This window comes from Phoca vitulina, unplaced genomic scaffold (genome assembly GCF_004348235.1).
Source record: "Phoca vitulina isolate PV1807 unplaced genomic scaffold, GSC_HSeal_1.0 scaffold18, whole genome shotgun sequence".
NCBI classification, from domain to species: Eukaryota; Metazoa; Chordata; class Mammalia; order Carnivora; family Phocidae; genus Phoca; species Phoca vitulina.
In genome coordinates this window covers 30,424,196-30,445,450 of record NW_022589721.1, presented here as the reverse complement: position 1 = coordinate 30,445,450, position 21,255 = coordinate 30,424,196, and the positions used below count along the sequence as shown (strand labels likewise).

The window sequence follows — 21,255 nt, the reverse complement described above, 5'->3', positions numbered from 1 at the left end:
ATTTTTTATCTTACATGGAGGAACCAAAACTCGTGGCTCCTGAGCTAGGGGCACTTACCCGCTAATCCAGGATGCTGGTGTCCACAGAGTAAGCAATAAAACAAGAAAGGAAAACAAAAAAAAGCAATCTTAGATGGTTCTTAATACAATGCCACAACCTAGAATTCAGACCCTAAGTGTTATAGGAGGTTAGAAAAGCAAGAGTAAAGGATAAGGAGCTTGAAGTTTTTCCTCCAAAGTACTAATTTAAGATTCCTAGCCATTTAGAAGCTCAGATCCTGCTCCACTGGAATGGTATTTATTGCATCCCACTAAAATGGAATGTGATACGTGCCCCAGTTGCACGATCCATGACCTCTAACCTCAGTGCCCAGACCAGTGGGGCTGGGTAGGTGGTTGGGAGAAAGGAAGAGAGGATGGACACACAGATGATGTATTGTCAGAGCCTGCTGAATGTTTCCTGAATGTTTTCTTGGCATGAGGGGATAAGGCAATGATTCTTACCACATTTAAAACTTGTTCCGATGCTCAACCAGTATGTGTGTCCCCAGGATACAGACCCACAGCCAGTTGTCTCTGGACATCCGAAACTCGGAGTACCTCACCACCATGCCCCCGCTGCCCGCGGAGTGCCTGGACATCGATGGCGACTGGAACAACTTGCCAGTTATCTTTGAGGACAGATATGTGGACTGCCCTGCAACAGGTTGGTCTTTGTTCTGGAAAGACTCAAGACTAAGGCTTATCGGTGGGTCCCGGTCAGTTGCCCTACTTATGTTCCAACAGCAGTGGAACCAAATCAAGGAAGTGATTTGGCAGTTCATGGAGGAGATGCAAAATCTCCGGCTAAGCTAGTTATTTAAGATGACCTTGTGTCAGTGCAATTGACAAATCAACGCAACAGAAGGGCAGCTCTGGTAGAGATCCCCTTCCTGACTCCCTCTGGGGTAAAATTCTACCAAGTGCCTTGGTGTTTTCACCTATGAAATGGGAACCAGATTCTCCCCTCACCATGAGCAGAGAATGGACATCCTTTCGTATCTCAAATATAAAGTCATTTCTCATTGAACTTTGGTAGCATTCAGTTCAGACTCCTGTGGAGTGCTTGCTTCATGCCACGAACCAGGCAAGGTATTCAAGAAAGTAGGCTGTAATCCCATCTGTGCGTATCTGTGCATTTGTATCGACATCGTGGTCTGTCTTGCTGGGCTGCACAGTGTGTTAGGGAACTGATAGGTCAGCGGGAGAGAGCCTGGTGCCCACGGGGCATTCTGTGGATGTTAGTCCTCTGTCCCCTCCCACAGCCCTGCTCATGGAAACCCAAAAGCTATCATAGCTGAAGTAGACCCATGATCCCTTAAAGAGCCAGAAAGTTGCCAGCTGGAAGTCTTACGTGTTTTATCTTTTGAATCCTATTAAAAACAAAACAAAACAAAAAACTTCATAAGCTCTATTTCACAGAGAGAAACTGAGGCACGGTGAATATAAATACATATTAAAGATCTGCCCTGCCATCTCTTTGTGAGGCGTTTCAAACCATGATGCTGGGATGCCCATCATTTAAATCATGCGCCACTTAAATTTCAGAGTTTCTGCAGGCAGAGATTTGTAGGATCTTTAAAAAAGAAAAAAAATAAAAATAAAAAAAGTCAAGGAGACATCCAAGGACAGTATAACTTTGTGATGGAGGGATGTTACAGGATTCTCAGTTGTGCCCTGACATCTAGCGTCAACACTGTGTATGACAGCAGGAAGGGGACGCACGCTAGAGAAGGCTGCCTACCCAGCTGGTCAAAAAAACACTTAGTACTTTGCACCAAGGCTGAGTGTGCGTGGTGTGTTTGTATGTGTGTGTGCTCATCTTCATTATAGTTATATACGATAGCTACAGAACACCTGAACAGGTAGGGAAGAAATTTACAATAAGCACTGGTGATCAGCTCCTCGGATTTACTACTTGGCTTCCTTGCAGAAAGTCTTCAGTCTGTTTTCCTTTACATATGAATAAACACCCTGACGGATGCAAATTTCAGTCCTGCAACTCATGCGTACAATTGCATTGCATGTCTTTATTTTTTATAAATCTTCCTATCCTCTGAGCCCATCCATTCTGCAGCACATGATGGGAAGTCAACCTTGGGCTTTCGCAGGCTTCCCTGCTGGTCCTTCTCTGCTGCCCTCAAGTCGGTGCTCGAGATTTAGATGTGGCTGGAGGCCATCTTCTTGGGGCCATCTGCCCCTGCAGGAGCCTCGAAGCCATGTATTGTCCGTCTTTGCCTGTCTTTCAGAGGCAGCATCTCTTTGAAGCTTCTGGAAGGTGCTTGGGACAGGGAACTTGGCTGAGTCTGTGACCCCAGCACTAAGGATCCCGTCTTCCCAGAAGGACCCCAAGGCAATTGCTCTCAGAGGATTGGCTGTCTCCCCAAGACTGCTCTCTACAGACCTCTCACCTGTTCGTTCCCTTTTCCCAAGACTACATCCCACTCAGAACTTCTCTTGACCTTCTTTGTTCCTTCACAGTGTGCTCTGATGATTCTTTAATCCCAGAGCAAAAGCATTAGCAAATAAAGAACTATTTCCCTTTTCCCCCAGGAACTGGTGACCTTAATGTAATTTCCAAGGAGGTCATCAGATTTGCATTCCGTTGTTTCAGTGTGGTGAAGAAAGGGAAATAAAAGAGTCCCATTTCCATATTAAAATAGTAATATTTATTCATGGTCTGCTACAGTTCCATGGGCTGGACACCTACTGTGTGCCAGACCCTTGCAAATCCTGTCTGTATTGTCTGTGATCCCTCCTCCCCGGGACCCCTCACTCTTCTGCCCCAAGGCAATTGAACCTTTTACCTAAGGGCCTTAACAGTTGACCAGACTGCCTCAAATGGAATCTTCGCTCCAACCATTAGTGACTGTGAAATTGGGCAAAAGGAATTGTAATTTATATTCTGTAGGCCTACTGTGAGCAGTGGATAGGTCCATCCACAGAACGCTTAAGGCACAAAGGAAGTTATGAATGCATGTCAGCTGCTACTGGTCGTTAGTTTAGGACTAAAGCCATTCTCTTTGAATTAGATCCTCCACTACTCTCATTTTTCCACAGTTGTGGTAGTGAAGCTAGTGTTGTTATTTTGACAATCAGAGGCATCTTTCATCTCTGTTCCAAGAATTTGCCGATCTCCTGATGCCTGTAATATAAAGACCAGACTCCTCATTCATACAGGGCATTCAGGTAGGTCCATCCATATCGTGGCCTCCCTCTACCTGTCTAACCCCATGCCCGCCTCACGCCCCCGTTCACCCTAGCTCCATCCACACGAGATCTAACTGGTAACTGGCCAGAATGTGCACCCCAGGCTTCTGGGTCTTGGCCCTTGCTGTTCACTCTGCCTCATATGACTCATTAACTCCATCTCTGAAGAACCCAATTCATATTCCCCAGGATACAGCCCACATGCTTTAGGTAGGAGAGCCTACTCTACTGTACCTTGTATGCTTCCCAATATTTTGAAAATCCCTTAGAGACAGAGACTAATTCATCATTAAAACTGATCCCCACTTCCCCTCTCCCTAACCTGTGGCCTAGTATAGGGCTTTGTGCATAGGCCCTGCCAGTGCATTATTCATGGATTAAATAACATGGATGTTGCGGTTTTTTCAAACCAATATAAGCAGTTCGTGAGACTAATAGTCTTTGTTCTGCTGCATTTCTGTTCTATTCTCATTCATTTTATGAACACTGTTCACCATGTGGCAGCCGTGGTGTTAGCCGTGGGCACACTGATATTCATACAACACAACCCTTCTTTCCAGTGGGGACAGGAAATGCACAAGTGAGTTGTATGGTGGTGACGGTGTTAGAGTATGTTTGTGTAGAGGGGATGCTGGGAGTTTGTTCAGAGAACATCTAACCTGCTGTTGGCTGTGGGAAACCTCCCCCAGAGGAAGGGACATTTGCTCAGTCTCTCAAGATCCCAAGAACATATCCACATAAGGAAGAGACCCATTCTTCCCCGATCTTTGTTCTAATCTTTGACCCAGCCATAAATTTCACCCCAAGGTGTGAGCTGGTGATATGGTTTGTAAGTATCTTAGTGATTCACTTCATAACTTCCAGTAGTGGTTATATTCCTTTAACTTCTATGAAAACCATTTGAAGAATTTAAAAGTTTTAAATAAAATAAAAGCCCAGTCCCTCTTTTTTTGTCTGGTGTATGTGGAAATTGAATAAACTATCAGATGGCTTTTTCAAGAGAGCTGTGGTACTGACAGACATGGGAGACACTTGTTTTCTTCCATTTAGGCTTTATTAGAAGGGAGAGAAAGAGAAAGAGATGGGGGGAGGAGCAGGAAAAGGAGGAGGAGGGGCAGGAGAAAGAGAGAAGACAAAAGAGAACAGAGAGACAGGATGAGAGAGATAATAGTTTACCGTAAAGAAAAATACGAGAAAGAAGGTCATGCTTTGACCCCGCCATCCTACCAGGAAGATCAGAGAGATCCGGGAACCTCTGTGGTCTGAATGCCATGCAGGATAATTGCCCTGGTGACAGAGCTCAAGCTTGGAGGGTTTCTCTCGCGAAGGCAGGAATCCGTCCTCCCCACGTGTTGACAGTTCGTATCATGACTCTCCTGTGACCTAGGTCTATGAGGCCTGCTGGTTGCTATGAATCTGCCCTTCCTAGAGTTGAGGAAAGTGAGCTCGAAAGGGAAAAAAAAACTTATTTAAGTTCTGTCATTGTCCAAGGCCTCACGGCTGGTGGCTGCCGGCGTCAGGACCGGAAAACAGGCCTTCCTGGCTCCAAAGCTCTTTCTCCACTGTAAATACTGTACATGATATAGAGAAATGCTTTAATATTTATAAGTAGTAATTAAATTAAAACTGTTTTGGTAAGTAAAAGACCAATCATGAATTACAATATTTGACAGCTTTGCATTCACGCACGGTGATTCTGACACAAATTACCTGGTATTAGGTCAAACAGGTTGAGGGCACAGCCTCTGATAAGACTTCCCTCATGTCAGACACGAGTTTGGGGGTTCCTAGGCCACCTGTCCTCCTGACCAACTGGATACCAATTCAGGGGGTTCCACCCCCACCCCCGGTTCCATGATTTGCTGGAACAATTCACAGAACTCAGGAAAATGCTATGCCTATGATTACCATTTTAATATAAAGGATATAAATAAAGACCAGCCAAAAGAAGACACCTGTAAAGCAAGGTCTGGAAGGGTCTCAAACATGAAGGTCCCATGACCCCAGGCCTGGTCATCCTGGCAAATCAATGTGTATTGCCCACCGGGAGTCCACAGATCAAGCCCCAGAGTCCACAGATTTTATAGGGGTTTCATTATCTAGGCATGGCTGGTAGAATCATTGGCCGCATGATTGAACCACTCTCCCCAGAGGTCATACCGGTACTACCTGGCTCAAAGCCCCAACCAAATAGTTGGTCTTTCTGGCATGGCCAGCACCCATCCTGAGTCATCTCCTTAGCATAAACTATTAAAGGACTCGTATGAGTCACCTGGTTAGTATAAGCTTTTAAGGCCCACCACTAATAACAAAGACCGTTCCATCACTTGGGAAATTGCACAAATTCAGAGGTTGTCCCCTAGGAACCAGGAGCAGAGTTCAGCCAGATTATTTATTATACAGTCGGGCTTTTGCATAGTTTGTGGACATAGGTTCTTAAACTACAATACATTTTTCTTTCTTTCTTCTTTTTGTAGGGTACAATTTGAGTGCTTACCCTAATTTTGATGTTCCAACAACAAGTCCTGAAATAATGAATCTAAAAGACAGAGAAGAGGACCCTATTGTAAATAGAAAATCACCTTTTAGGGAAGACCTTGTCTTGCCCACCATGAAACCACCCCAAGTGGACTCTGATGAGGAAGTTATTAGGTGTCCGGAGCCAGATGACAACATAACCACCTCAAAATGTGTGGACATGTGCTCCGAATCTCAGGTGTATCTGACAATTGGTGAGTCCCAGAACAAAGCAGGTTTGCCTGAAGAGGAATGTTGGACTGGCCAGTTGTCTGATGTTGGAACACATCCACGGGCAGATGAGGACCTGCCCAGAAGGAGCCCAGGTCCGGAGGATGGCCAGGCCCCGGCACTCACCTACATTGATGTGAAATCTAGCAATAAGAGGCCTTGCAGTACTGAGCCCACAGTGGTCATTAGAGCTCAGCAGGAGAGTGGGCACTCTGCAGATAACTATGAATCACACACAGTTGTGCCAGGCCAAGAGGTAGCGGGCGGAGGTCGTCAAAATGCCATCCTTTCAGAGAAAATAACGCTCCATGAGTCAAGTACTCTGGGAAAAGTTGCAGACCAGGAGGGCAAGATGGCGCTGCTAAGTCTGAAGCTCATCCTCTCTGAGCCCTGCGATCCACTAAACTCGACTTTGAGGGATCCCTTGAATGTTAGGGCTTCCCCAAAGGACCCTCACTCAGAGGAGCAGGAGGAAGTGTCGGTGCTCTCTGGGGTCATCAAGAGATCTTCTTCCATCATCTCTGATTCAGGCATTGAGAGCGAGCCAAGCTCTGTTGCCTGGTCCGAGGCACGAAGCAGGGCCCTGGAGTTACCCAGTGACCGGGAAGTCTTGCACCATCTGGTTCGAAGACATGCTCTGCACAGGAACTCCTTAGAGGGTGGACACACAGAGAGCAATACGAGTTTGCCTAGTGGGATCCAGGCGTCTCTCACCTCCATTAGCTCTTTGCCTTTTGAGGAGGAAGAACGGGAGCTGGCACTCACCAAGTTGACCAAGTCTGTGTCTGCACCCCAAATCAGTAGCCCAGAGGGATCTGCTGAAGACGCGGACACCATGCAGCAAGGTGGAGGTCTTGCTGAAAGTCCAGCCGTACCCATGGAGAGCATAGACTCCCTGGGATCCAGAATCCAGGATGCTGGGGCAGACCATTCCCTTGTTCAGGTGGTTCCAGCTGCCGACAGCCAGCAGGGCCCTGGTTACATAGACATCCCCAAAGGCACAGAGAGTCAGTTTGATCCTCAAGGGCCTTGTTACCTTGATGGCAGGACTGAGAACCCTCTGGGTGTTGAAACCAAAGGTCTTAATGTAAAAATACCACGTATCCTAGCACTTGAAAGCCCTAGGCATGGATCTTGTCCTAGAGTACTAACAGAGACCCCAGAGGGCATGCCTGAAGACTTGAATGTGGGGAAAGGTGCTCTTTCTGACAGCAGCATCTCAGATGATGAGACGATCGCCCACCATAAGGTGCCTGAATGGAGCTGTAGGGCAGCTGCTGATGCCAGCGGCCTGGGTTCCACGGGCGAGCAGAGCAGCTCACCACGCATCATTGATGATGCAGCAGTTAGCGAAGGAGCTCACGCTCCTCTGGAGGCTGGACATGAAGCAGGCACCGTGTGCTCTCCTGTGACTCACTCCATTCACTCCCAGGTTTTAGGAAACCAAGAGCCAAGGGCAGGCACTTCCGTCATGGCGTCCCACCTGAGCCCGGCGGAGACCTTCACTCTGGACAGCCTGAAGGCCGTGGAGGTCGTCAACCTGTCCGTGTCTTGCACTGCCACGTGTCTCCCTTTCTCCTCTGTGCCCAAGGAGACCCCTGCCCGGGCTGGGTTCTCTGCCAAGCAGACCCCGTTGCCCATCACTCATCAGCCCTTGGGTTCCTTTGCAGTGGTCTCTACGCATTCGAGCAAGTTGGAGGAAGAAGTCAGTGAGAGGATGTACAGGTAAGCCGACTGCTGGCTTACCCGCCCCCAGCACAGTTTTAGATTCCCCGCATATTGCTCAGGTTCATGCATACTCTTCCAGTATTGAGATAGGAGTTACTTCCTGATTTAGATAAAGTAATATATTTATGTCCTACAAGTCAGAGATGCAGAATAGTAGAGGTAAAATCTATCAGCAAGCCTTTCTCTCAATTACATCCACTGCGTAAGTTCTTCTGCACTTTTTTTGTGTACATCTCTGTTCTCTTCTTCTTATGCAAAAATAGGATGATTCTGTACAAACTGTAAGGTTTTTTTCTTTTTCTTTTTTTTTTTAAAGATTTTATTTATTTATTTGAGAGAGAGAGACTGAGAGAGAAAGCACATGAGAGGGGGGAGGGGCGGGAGGGTCAGAGGGAGAAGCAGACTCCCTGCGGAGCAGGGAGCCCGATGCGGGGCTCGATCCAGGGACTCCAGGATCATGACCTGAGCCGAAGGCAGTCGCCTAACCAACTGAGCCACCCAGGTGCCCTGTAAGGTTTTTTTCAACCTAACATATTGGGAAAGGTTCTATATGTACCATGATTTATGAACAAACTCCTTTAGAGAGGGATATTTGGGATTTTTTTTTTTTTTTTTTTTTTTAGTTTTTATTATGATAAACAACTTTGCTGTGAATGTCACTATATCTCTGTCTTCGCACATTTTGGGAGGGCTGTTCTTTAAGGGCCTTTGAGGAAATCTGCCTCAGATTTGGCTCCTCAGCCCTTTTGTGTGGTTCTTACTCATGTCATTCCTTGCATAATGCCAGAATCCATCCCTTCATCCTTGCGTTAGGTTTGTATTCATATTGCTCCCTCATCTATAAACTATATATTTGATTAAGTATATTATAGAATCCTTTTATTACTCTTCTGCAAAATGCTGAAGAGCTACGTATTAATGATTCCCATGAAAGAGATTGCACAGACAGGTAAACATTGGATCCCTCGCTTTATGAAGAACATGAAGTACCTAATATGCCTATGGCATCAGTTTAATAAATAGACAGCAAGCACTGACCAATGCCTGCTTGTAAGGTTACCGTCCTTACAGCCTAAGAGGGAGACAGAAAGATGAGAGGAGTGAACAAGGGTAGCTGGGTAAACAGGAGGGTTCCTGTGTATGCGCAGCTGAACCAGAAGAAGGACCCGATCTGGCTGGGGGCAGCGAGTGTGCCTAGAGACGGGGGCCAGGGGATACCTTTTAGAGGTGACTGCAGAGCAAATACGAGAGACACAGTGGTGATGGTGATGATGGGGATGGTAATGGTGGTGGTGATGATGGTGGTGATGACGGTGATGAGGCTGGTGCTGAGGCTGGTAATAGATCATGTTTCTTACTGTTTAATCAGTTTTAAGTACTGTTCTAAGCATTTTGCATAGACTGTGTCACTTAACACGCAGAATAACTTTATGAATTAGGTAATGCTGTATTCCCCTTTTACAGTTGAGGATACACAATGCAGAGATTTTAAGTGGTTGGCCCACAGCTAGTAAGAGTCAAAGCTGAGATTCTGACCTTAGCAGTCAGACTCCTGAGTTCGTGCTCTTAATCACCACCTTGTCTGATAATCGGGCAAAGATTGTGATAACCCAGTGGGAAACCCATTTCAGACAGACCTGAACGCACCCAGGCACGGAAGTAAGCAAACTTGATTCAGGCAGGGAATCCTGAGAAATGTGTTCTCTCTGGAGGCTGGGAGATGCTGCTGGGAAGCAGGTGGAGGCCAAGCCATGGTAGCCCGTGCACATAGAAATCTGCAGAACCCAAATCACACAAAGCTTTTCCTGGAATGCTCTCCTGCCTCCTGGCTCAGAAAAACCATCCCTCACCAGCATCTCCTGAGGCCTCATATTCTGCCTTTGCTGCTCGCAGATACTTCCTTGTAGATGTTCATCACTCCCACGTCCCAGCCAGCTCAACTCATCTCCTGCTCAACACGGCATACACAGTGTGGCTTCTGATTAATTAGTGTATTCTCCAGTTTTTATCAGGCCAAAGAAAAATTTAAAAAAGAACTGAAGATTGATGGATTTCTGTACAGTGACTTATCTGTACTAGCTTCTGATATACCGTATTTCCCACCAGAGGAAGAGGAAGAAAATTTGGAAGATGGGATTCACCTGGTAGTCTGTGTCCATGGCCTAGATGGTGAGTCCCCAGAAAAGTTTCCTCCTCAAAATTCTGTACTGTAGACAATTTATAACATTTATGAAAGAATTTAAGTCAGGTACTTGTTCAACAGTGTTATTAGCAACCATGGGATGGCAGCATCCTGGGTCTAGGGAAATGGCCTGGCCTTGTTCCCAAGGAAGAGATCTATCTCTCTGGCACAAAAATCTGTTGAGCAAATGAAATTCATAAATGAATGCAATGATGCAGTAAAGGAATAAATAGAATAAATAAATAATGGAATGAATGAAAAAATGGAATGAATAATGAAACTAATGAACAAAAATAAAAGAAGGAATGGAGCGAGTGGGTGGATGGATGGGTGGATGGATTATTGGAATGAAAATGTCAAGGGATGCATGAGTCAAAAGCACAAGGGAAGAAACGGAGTGGAATGAATATGGATTCATGTGGGACGGGCTCAAGCTAGTGGCCCAAACTGTTTTGTTGCCTATTTTTATTCTTTTCTCACTTATGGGGCAGTTTTTGCATATCAGATACTGTACCAAGTTCTGGGATTGCAGAGACCAACATGGTTCCTGACCTTAAAAAGTTCTTAAATTAGTGAGATCAGTAAATATGGACTGAGAGCTGAATGCTACAAAAGATACCAGTACTATAGAGGTCCAGGGGAAGAGAGAAGAGAGTGGGAAGGGCTCCTTCTCCCCGCCCTGCCTCCCAAATGACTGAGGCCCCAGTGTCAGCTTTCTTTGGGTTTCTCAATCAGTCCTAAGACTCTGTAAGATATAGAACTTACCAGCTCTGCTGGAAGATCTTGAGGTCCCAGCTCAGCCTGGACCAAATGCAAGCACTTGGTCCTGCTTGCCCTTGTGAATTCTAGCCTCTCCCCAACTGGCTGAAAAGGAAGTGATCCGATCAGCTGGAAGTACAGGGCATCTGAGTTCTCCTCAAGCTCAAGTTTACATCATAACTGATCTGAAAACTGTAATGTGGAACATGATTTCTGGAAGCATCTTGACATCCACTTTATATGGATTCCAGTGCATAACTAATGTCAGAGAAGGGAAAGGACTTCTCCAGGGCTTCACAGGTGATAAGTGGCGAAACCTGTGCTCACTGTCTTCTGGTGATCATGTAGTAGGGAGTGGTGGTGTGTTATGCTTCCAGGGCACACTGTTCTTTATACCCTGAATTCCCAATCCAGGGGCTAATGCATTTAGCTGTCTGGCTGTATGCCGTGGATACCGGGACACTCGGTCAATAGGTCTATTTGGTGAAGTGTCAAATAATCCAGTGGTAAATGATACATTCTAGATGAGGAGGAAGGGGAGGAGAAGCAGCATTGGTCTATCACTCAGGGGCCAGGCACCCTTCTAGATGCTTTACATCCTTTAAGGTCATTGATCCTCACAATAGCTCTGCAGAGTAGGTGGTGTTATTGTCCCATTGTAACTGGGGACACTGCGTAAGAGGCCAGCTAAGTAACTTGTGTAAGTTCCCACAGCTAATGTGGTTGAAGCCAAGGTGAAAACCCAGCTGTCAGAGCTCCAGAGCCCATGGTTTCATTCTGCCTTATGCCAACAAATTCATCTCTTCACCATCCAAACCATCGTCCTCGTTGCTGTTTGAGTCATCTTCTAAAAATCTTACCAGATCTGGTCGTGCCGATCCATTACTAAAAATCTTTCTTTGTAGCTCTCAGAAAATAAAATAAACTTCTGTCTTAGAAAACTCCTGTGTTCTGAGCCTCCCCACTATCATCTCCTACCCTTTCCCTCCTGGGATTCAACCTCATGCCTTTCCCAGAGATGCATGCCATCCCACACCACTGTGTCTAGTCACCCCGGGCTCGCTGTCTGGTGAGCTGTCCCTACTCAGCGTCAATGTCCCTGCTTCCCAAGTCCCAGCTGTTTACATACCTTTCCCCAATTTTGTTCCACCAGGTACCTTGTCCTGGTATTTCAAAATTTGTATTGAAATTGGCATAGTTTTTGAATATATTTTAAAAAAAAGAAACTTCAAATCACCACCACAAGTGAAATACTAAAATCTGTTGGCACACATGAAGAGTAATACTAAAAATAATTATAATGATATGAAAATAATCTTACTGAAGTTTGACCCCACCGTCAGAAGACTGGGCTTTTGAGACTCACTTTTCTCTCTTAAAAGATAAAAAGCTACTGAAGACATACTTGTGGGTTTTTTGTTTTTGTTTTTTTTAAGATTTATTTATTTATTTTAGAGAGAGAGAGAGAGAGAGAGAGAGAGAACGGGGGAGGGGCAGAGGGAAAGAATCTCAAGCAGACTCAGTGCTGAGCATGGGGCCTGATGTGGGCTCCATCTCACCACCCTGGGATCATGACCTGAGCTAAAATCACGCGTCGGATGCTCAACCGACTGAGCCACCCAGGCGTCCCTGAAAACTTCCTTGTTTTTTAACTGGGACTTGCAATCGGAAGTCCTGCAAGAAAGACAAAGAATGACTTTCTCCTCAGCATGATGCCCTTTTAACACAGGTGTTGTGGATGACTTAGCTTCATATCATGCATGACCAGCGTGCCCTCTTACTTATCTGATATTAAATTAAAACGAGAAATAGTCTCAGTGTGTCCGTTAAGATGAGAAATCTTGTCAGGCCACAGACTTTATTTTTGTCCACCATGCATGTTGGAGAGGGAGGTTATGAAGACAGGGCAGCTTTGGCAGTGTTTGTGCTAGGTCCGAACCCAGAACCGGCAGTTACAGCGTTATCGGCTAGGCAAACAGCCACCAAAAACAGAGCCGATACCACACATAGGTTTCTCTTGGCGACTTCTCTGGTTCAGTGTACCAATGTCCAGATGCTGCAGAGTTGTACAGGACCCATTTGTTCAAGTTTCAGTTGCAAGGATATATTTATATTAACAGAGAACTGAAGAAGTTGATAACTTCTTCACACACAACTCTTCAGGATGTGCCAAAGGCCCAAGATTTGTGTCCTTGCAAATATTCTCAGTGTAACACCTTATCAAATCCTATTTTCTGAGAAAGTTTCAAGTTTCACTCAGTAGCTGAAGGGGAGGGAGGGGACCATTATCATTCCTTATTTAGACTCCTCAGGCTAAGTATAAACACTTGCTGCTTTTCTTTTAGGGCCAGTGGGTCACTTTAAATAAGAACCACAACAGGACCAAAGAGCCTAATTTTATCATCAGAAATGAACAGAAAGAATAAAATTTAACTTATAACACAAAATAGAAACCTTTCCTAAAAGAACACGAGCATTTCGTGGCTGTGACCCCCCAGGTTTGGGCCTGTGCTCTGCGGACCACCATCACAGGGGGCGTGTGGGGTGTCGGGTCATCCTTACTGGTTAGGGATACCCTCACATCCTGTAGTTCTCCCCACTTCCATGTGGCACTCCCACCATCCTTTGAGTCAGTTGGTAGTTTCATGAAGAAGGATATAAGCTGTTTGTAAACTATATCACTCACAGTTCCACAAACTACTTTGAAATTCTGGTTGTATGGGAAGGTAGGTCCCCTGTCTGTCCACTGACTAGCTTCTAACTCCCGACTCTACAGGGATCCCTTTGAGGAATAGACCAAAAATTCAGTACGATGCAATCTACCCCCAGAGCCTGCATGAAATCTACGTTTAAAAATCCTTGACTCTGAAGCTCATTGGGTTATAGCAGATCCATCCTCCGGATGATCTTACTGCAGGTGCTACAAGGATGCTCTGCCATTAGCAGTGGCCTCAGATTCCTTAGCTGTCATAGCTCTGTCCTGCGGTCACGGTGGGTCAGGTGGCATCCATGGAGTTGGCACAGTCATGACTCTTGCTCCCAAGGGCGATCCTTACTCTATCGCACATAACCGTGCCCTGCCTGGCCCATCTGGGGTCTTGCTGGCTGCCTGTGGATGGCACAGCTGGTCTTTGTATGAAGCGGGAACTTGAAGAGGGGACATGTAGATTGTGGGGCATGTAGACATAGGGGACATATGGATGTTGGGACATGTAGACATCAGCCACCCCGTGCGCCCCGTGCAGCATGTCCTCACTGAACAGAATTGGCTGTAGAAGAGGAGGGGGCAGTGTGTTTTCGGCTGTGCTGTGCGTGGAATGTTCACGAGCCACATGTTTGTAGATCAGGGAGAAAGTCCACTGAGGTAGGACTGCTTGAAAGGCCCTGACCTTGTGTCGGGGGGCGGGGGGAGCCTAGGACCGCTAGGATGGGCTCGTTTCCACTGCTTTTATTATCTGCTCAACGAGAAAATGGAAAATTGGGGGATGGGAGAAGAGGGGGACCTAAATCCCTTGTGTGTCCATTTTGATATGAGTAACTATGGGTCTGGGGCGGGGTTATCTGTCGTTTTTAGGGAACAGTGCGGACCTCCGCCTGGTAAAGACTTTCATAGAACTGGGACTTCCTGGAGGAAAGCTGGACTTCCTAATGTCTGAAAAGAATCAGGTATGACAACAAAAACATCAGGACTGAGAGTATCCCTGAGCCGTGTCTAGAAGAGCCTCCTAAAGTCACCCTGATAATCTGTGGACACTCCTACAGAAGGGGACCCTGCCAAAGAACACTGGATGGTCCAGAAAGATAAAACTCATTATTTCCTTTTGGGAAGGTGAAGAAAGAGTAAAAAGTGGGGACATGTGGGTCAGGTGGCCAGGGCACTTGGGGGGGGTGACAGCTTGGATCATAAATGGTTTGGGGGTCCATGGGTCTCTACTGGGCAAAGGGGGCTGTCACAGGCCTAACCCAGCCCTTGTGATGCAGCCCTCGTGGCAGAGGGATTTGACTGGGGTACCTAGGGACTACTGGACTGGGTCTAGACAGAAGTAATGAGCTGGTGAGTGTGGGGTGGTCACTCAGGAAGGATTGTGTCCCATGACACGTTGTCATTACAGCTTAAAAGTTGTAAATCTCATAAGCATGTGCATTTCCAGTACATCCCTTAAAAGCACCCTGGCTGGTGAGTTCCTGGTACCATTTTTTAAACTTACTGTGTCTTCCAGCACATTTCTCATCAAGGTCAACTCAGGCCTTATAATTATTACCATTGATTCAATAATTCATGTTAAATTCACAGTATGTAGCTGAGGAGATGGGGTCTGAGATGCTGGAGCGTAATGAACACAACAGCATCTGTCTTCACTGTGTTGTAAATGGTATAAGCCTGACACTGGTGTGAGGAGTAGGCTGCCTTATCCACCTGCAGGACTCGAGAGGAGACAGGCTCGCACTGGAAAGTGCAGCCCCAGGCACAGGTCCTGTGAGCAGGAGAGCGCGCCTGCTGGCCTGCAAGCATGGGTCTCTCTTACTCCGTGGACACTGAGAAGTGACCGGAGTGCTCCATCTCTGTGGTGTCTCTAGGACCGTTGAGTGGCAGGTGACAGTGAGCCACAGACCCCCTCTTCACGCCTTCTTCCCCACCCTGATGAATGCTCATGAGTCCCCTTGTCCACCTTTGTAGCTTGGCACTCAGCACAGTTCCAGGTAGCCCACGACCCTGAAGGACAACTCCACTTATGAGAAAGTGTCTTTTATGTTGGCCCCAAATCTCTCTCCCTGTGGTTCCCATCGGTTTCCAAAAGTTCATCCTTGAAGGCATATCTACCAATCTAGTATGTCTTCCTCATGTCTGCCCTTCCAGATTTTCAAGGTCACATCTGATGTTCCTCCTCTTCCTTTTCTGCATGCATCCTCTGACCATCCCTGCTGAGTCACGGATGGCTTTGGAACCTGCTCTGGACGTGGCCTGGTCGCGCAGTCCCGAGGCTGTGCTGGGAAGACAGCAGGGTTTCGGGGCCGGGCGGGCTTGGGTGTGAGTCCTGGGGGCACGGGCTCACCCTTAGAGCCCAGTTCCTCCCGGTACCGTGGGGCCGGCAGGCCGCAGGCAGGTGCGGCCCCTGGCGCGTGATGACGTGTCCGTCAGTGCCATGGACCTGCTGCTCTTGCCCACCAGCTTCTCCCATCGGTTTCCAGCCAGCCTTCTGACAGGATTCTCCAGCGTCCTGAGCCTCTTCCTGAGAGCCCCAGTCTATGGGCCCCTTTCCTTGGTGCTGAACCCCCACCTGTTACCCCAACGTCGGGCTTAGGCACACTCCCAGAATGTGCCACCATGGAAGAAGGCGGGCTTGTGCACAGAGCCTGGCCTTGCTGTGACCCCACCCAACCTACACCCGTTCCCTCTCTCTTCTTCCAGATGGACACATTTGCGGATTTTGATACCATGACGGATCGGTTGTTGGATGAGATCATTCAGCACATCCAGTTGTACAACCTCTCCATATCCCGAATTAGGTAAAAGGAAACCACAGGTAGTTAATGCTGGGGGAAGAGGAGAGGCATTTCTGGGTGTTGGTTGTAGACAAGTTCAGCATGCTGCCTTCTGTCTACAACCTTCAGAAGCTAACTTGTGACTTACTGGAGTAGGTGACTTTCAGAGCAGGAGTGAGTGGCGGAAAAGGAGCATTTCATAGCTCAGTAGAAAGGGAACTGGACTTCAACACAGACCCCTAGGTTTGAATTGCTCTTCTAACACTCACACATCTGAGGACTGACTCTACCATGCAGCCTCTCTCAGGCTTTCTAAACCTCTGAGCCTCCATTTCCGCGCCTGCTAGGTGGGATAAGCACCAGCATCTGGTGGGGAACAGCAGAATGCATCACCTGCCCCATAAGAGGACTTCAGTCCACACTCATTCAGTCCTTCCACTCTGAAATGAGCTTGGCCGGAATGTTTCCTGATTTAGGCGAGAGCCAATGGCTTGTGTTTTTTGTGTGCTTGCAGTATGTGGACAGAGCGGTGAGGCCACATGCCTCAGTCCTTTGAGGCCCCAGAGATAAAATATCTGTTCTTTATTTGACAAATGAGAAGGGAGAGGCCTATGGAGATGGAGTGAAAAGCTAGGTAAAGCCATTTCATAGACAAATGTTCATTTCCTTTCTCGGCCTGTTTTGTGCTCACGATGAGCAGAGCCATGGACCCTCATGTGATAGGGTTTCCATAAACAGGTATTCAGTTTGAAAATAACGCTGCGTTGGGTCCTCAGATGTGTGAGTCACAGTGTGACTGGAGCAGAGCATGCAGGAGGGGCATCCAGTGGCGCGGGCCGGCAGCGGGCGACTCCTTACATTTGCAGGGATGGTGGGCAATGAATAAAATCGCAGAGGGAGTCAGACGTCAGGTCGTGAGCGGCCTCGTCAGCCAGGCCAAGGAAGTGGGGTTTCATCCTGGGAATGGCTAGGGCCCCCCAGCGGCTGGAGATGAGACACAGACCACAGGCGGGGCTGCTCTCAGAACGCAGAGCCCGGCCACACGCCCGAGCTTCTCTTAGGACCACACCGGGCGGCAGAGGCCTCGTGCCCTAGGTCTCTGTCTCAAGCTCACTGTGGCCAGAGGCTGGAAACCCAGGGAGGGTGGGCTGGCAGCCCCCATTTGCTTTGCCAGATCCCCTGAGTCGGGGTGGGGGGTGGCGGGACCCCTCGGTGCTCCCCAGTACACCAGCTGGCCTCCCACGGCCACGCTCACGTGCGGTTCTGTTCTGTCCTAACAGCTTCATCGGCCATTCCCTTGGCAACATCATCATCCGGTCGGTCCTCACGCGGCCCCGGTTTCGGTATTACCTCAACAAACTCCACACGTTCCTGTCGCTGTCTGGGCCTCACCTGGGGACACTGTACAACAACAGCACCCTGGTTAGTACAGGTAAGACTCCTCCGAGCCCGTCCCTCCTCACAGTCCGTTCCGGGCAGAGGGAAGATGAAAGCCCAGCAGAGGTTCTTCTTGATGGAATCTTGTGGTTTGGAGGCTCTTCATGGGACGCTGAGCAAAGAGAAAGAGGGCCTCTCCCGTGTGAGTCCAGTGATCAGACTAGATGCCACCGAGATCTCGTCTGTGAACGGAAGGGTGATGCCCTGGGGTCCTGACTGGACAAGATCGAGCAGGCACAGGAGTGGGGAGGAGGGAGCAGGGGCGTCTCGGTCTGCTCAGGCTGCTGCAAGGAATCGCCATGGACTGCGTGACTTCAGACAACAGAAGTGTATTCCTCGCAGCCTGGAGGAGGTCCTGCTTCACGGGCACCTTCACTCAGCCTGCGGCAATGGGCCTTGAACCACGGCCCTGCCGTGGCGAGCCGGAGGCTGAGTTCTGACCCAGACACCTGGGGGACGACTCTGGCCAAGACATTTTCATCCCTACGCAACTTAGACTATTCTTATTTAAAAATAAGAGTATTTTTTAAATGGAGTTAGTGTGTGTATGTATGTCTGCTTGTGTATATGTATGGATGCGTTTATGATCTTTAGGTATATGTATGTGTGTAGATATGCATATCTATAAATGTGTATATTATTTCTGTGTGTGTGTGTGTGTGTGTGTGTATCAGAATTGTCGAAGATTAAGCAGGAGAAGGAAGGAAGAAGTTGACTAACATGTATGGGAGGTCAGCCAGAGCCGGATTCTGTACTTCTTGCCGGAATGGAATGACACGGCCTGCAGCTTTGAGGCCCTCAAAATTTCCTGTCAGGTTAGGAACACCATGGAGAGTAAAGAAGCAAGGCTCAATGAATCTTGGACAATGAGCAGAATTTCTAAGATAGTGAATGGTGGGACAAGTGTTTTGTGCAGAAGAAAACAGTATGTATAATAACATAGAAGCAGGCGACAGGTGGCTTTTTATGACAGGAATACAGGCTGAGCTAGAGGAACAGAAGATGACCATGAAGTGCTCAGCCAAAGCCTGATGATGAAGGGCCTCCCGTGACATGCTGGTCTCTGTAGGAGCCACCACCATGGCAGCCCAGGGAGGGCGTCAGGTCTCATGGAATAACAACTAGTTTATTAAATCGTACTCCTAACAAAGACTTCAGTGGTCCCTGATTGCCCCCAGTCCATTAGGTGGCATCTGGACCACCCCAGTAAGCTCCCACTCCCTGCCTGTCTCCCAGCCCCTGCACCCTGAACTTGCCTGACACCCCGGGCAGACTGGGCTGCTTGCCTTCCTCACTGAGGCAGGTCAGAGCTCTTTGTCTGCCTTTAGGTTATTTTAAGGACATTATTTGAAATGTTGGTCATAACAAGTGGAAGACCATTCCTTTGCCATTCTCTCTGTCCCCACAAACCAGGGAAGCCATCACTGGACAGAAACACATGATTGAAACCACATCTAACCTTTTTCATACTTATAATCTTGCGACATGACAAAAAGAACTATATTGCATTCATTTCCTTGCATTTTTGTCACACTCACTTTTGTCGTGGTGACGCAGTACTCCTCAGCATTGGTGCTGGTGTAACCAGGGTCAGGGATGGACTCTGAAGTGGAAGGTTCTTTCAGTTTTTCTCCATGCTACGCAGATCTGTAAGGAGCATCCATATATACGGCTTTGTGTTTGGGATTGCTTCCTTAGGCTGGATTTATGAGGTGAGGTCGAATGGGTCAAAGGGTGCAGAAGTATCATGACTCCTAATGCCAGTCACAATATCATTTTGCAGGATGATTTTATATCCCTGCCACAAGTACATCATAAAAATTTTCCTCTAACTTCCTAAGAATTTGTTGAAGTGCCTATTACTCTCTTATATTAAAATTAACTAAAAACCACAGTTTCATATTAATCTCTCCCCAATTATTTTTGCTCTCTTTAGGTTATATTTTTGATTTTTGTTCTGTTTCATTTTGGTCTTTCTAGGCTTGTGGCTTATGCAGAAATTAAAGAAATCCGGGTCCCTTCTGCAGCTGACCTTCAGGGATAACGCTGATCTGCGCAAATGTTTCCTCTACCAACTAAGCCAGAAAACAGGTGAGCGCCTTCCTCCGCGGCATGCTGCTGTGGTCACAAGTGTGAGCTGGAGGTGCAGCCCTAAGACCCCAAATCGCTCCACCACTGCGTCGATGCGCTCAGGGAAGGGTTTAGTCAGGAGGTGCAGCGTGCACAGACTCTTCCGCTCACAGGGAGGCTGCCAGCTACCCCCGAACTCAGCTGCTCCCGAGAAGGGCATCCCAGGTGCGCCAAGGTGTGCGTAGAGACCACCTCTACACGCAGAAGCTGTAGCTTCTCCTTCCCGCCAAGCTTTCAATGCCCTGATCGCAAGCCCTGGGTCTGCGTGCCCACACACTGCTCCTTCCCAGGTACAGATCCACCCACAAAAGGGGCAGGTGTGCACCGTTCATTTAGGTTGATACCGCAGGGGGAGACGGGGGTCCTTCCCAGGCAGGGCTGAAGCCACGCCTTCACCCACGCTGTGATGGCAAGTGCACAGGGCTCTTGGAGACCCTGCCTGTGCTGTGGGAACAAGCAGAGGGCAGCAGTGGTCTGTGTGTCCAGCCTCTGTCCCATGTTACCGTCTCCATCATCCTATGAACACCACCCCCGCTGACATCCCTCCACCTCTCTGAACGTGAGACCCCAGGCAAGTCCTTACCCAGTGTGTCTCTGTGCCAAGCTGAGCTTTCAGGAGTCCCCCAGGGGGAAAGGAGGGAGGAGGATTGGGCAGAGGGGAAGCTGGAGGGCAGTGTGGTCACCGCAGAGAGCCCAGGAGCTGGGGCGACCCCGCAGAGTAGGGTGAGGGCCTGGTCTTCATAGCCCTGCTCTGCGTCCGCCAGTCACTGAGGCAGGCTGGCCCCCAGCAGGTGGTCTTGGGAGGCCAGAGGTCCCACCGGGGTGCAGGGGCACGGGGCTGAGGGCCGTGCAGGCAGAGGGCCTGGGGGGCACGCTGCAGTGTCTGTCTGCAGGCCCGTGCTGGGCTCTGAGGACGCAGGTCCGCGCCGTGCTGTTTAGCCCCCCTGTCTACAGCTGCAGGCAGGGAGGCACGTTCGGAGGCCGTTTTCCTCCATCGGGGACAGGATGAGCCCTGCAGTTAGGAGCTGTCCCCATTGTTGAGAAGGAGGAGCAGAGTCCTCGCTTTATTCCTCATGGACTCCTTAGCGCTTGCCACCCAGAAAGGCCCCTTTGTCACCTGCGTGCTGCTCCCCTCCCCCCGTCGAGAGGAGCTTGCCCCCGCGTCTCTTTAGCTTCTGTGGCCGAGGAGAACAGGGCTGCACCTTCTCTCTGAGATACGGAAGCGACACTGCAAAACCCACAATGCCACAGCTAGCTGGTCTTCCCCCTTCCCCTCTCTGTGCTCCGTGTGCAGAGCTGGGGGTGTCCTAGTACCACCCGACCCGGTAACAAGCACCCTCCTGGCTCGTTGCAGGTCTGCAGTATTTCAAAAATGTCGTGCTCGTGGCTTCTCCCCAAGATCGCTATGTGCCATTTCATTCAGCCAGGATCGAAATGTGTAAAACTGCCCTCAAAGACAGACACACAGGTAAGCCACATTTAATTATTATTATTATTATTATTTTTATTTTTTTACCGACTTTCTGATTTAAAAAGCA

The 21,255-nt window shown here is 48.3% G+C and overlaps 1 protein-coding gene across 4 annotated transcripts in view; it reads left to right on the top strand.

Moving 5' to 3' along the window:
• Positions 1 to 21,255, top strand: part of FAM135B (family with sequence similarity 135 member B) — a 281,089-nt gene that overhangs the window by 254,063 nt on the left and 5,771 nt on the right. For 2 of the 4 annotated variants that reach the window (XM_032415828.1, XM_032415826.1), the window contains 8 exons: positions 552 to 706; positions 5,727 to 7,722; positions 9,716 to 9,894; positions 14,241 to 14,332; positions 16,077 to 16,174; positions 17,431 to 17,582; positions 19,568 to 19,678; positions 21,072 to 21,185. In XM_032415828.1, the coding sequence (XP_032271719.1) occupies positions 552 to 706; positions 5,727 to 7,722; positions 9,716 to 9,894; positions 14,241 to 14,332; positions 16,077 to 16,174; positions 17,431 to 17,582; positions 19,568 to 19,678; positions 21,072 to 21,185 (2,897 nt within the window). Of the gene's footprint in view, positions 1 to 551; positions 707 to 5,726; positions 7,723 to 9,715; positions 9,895 to 14,240; positions 14,333 to 16,076; positions 16,175 to 17,430; positions 17,583 to 19,567; positions 19,679 to 21,071; positions 21,186 to 21,255 lie in introns of those variants that run through there. The other 2 variants (XM_032415827.1, XM_032415829.1) reach the window with 2 other exon arrangements.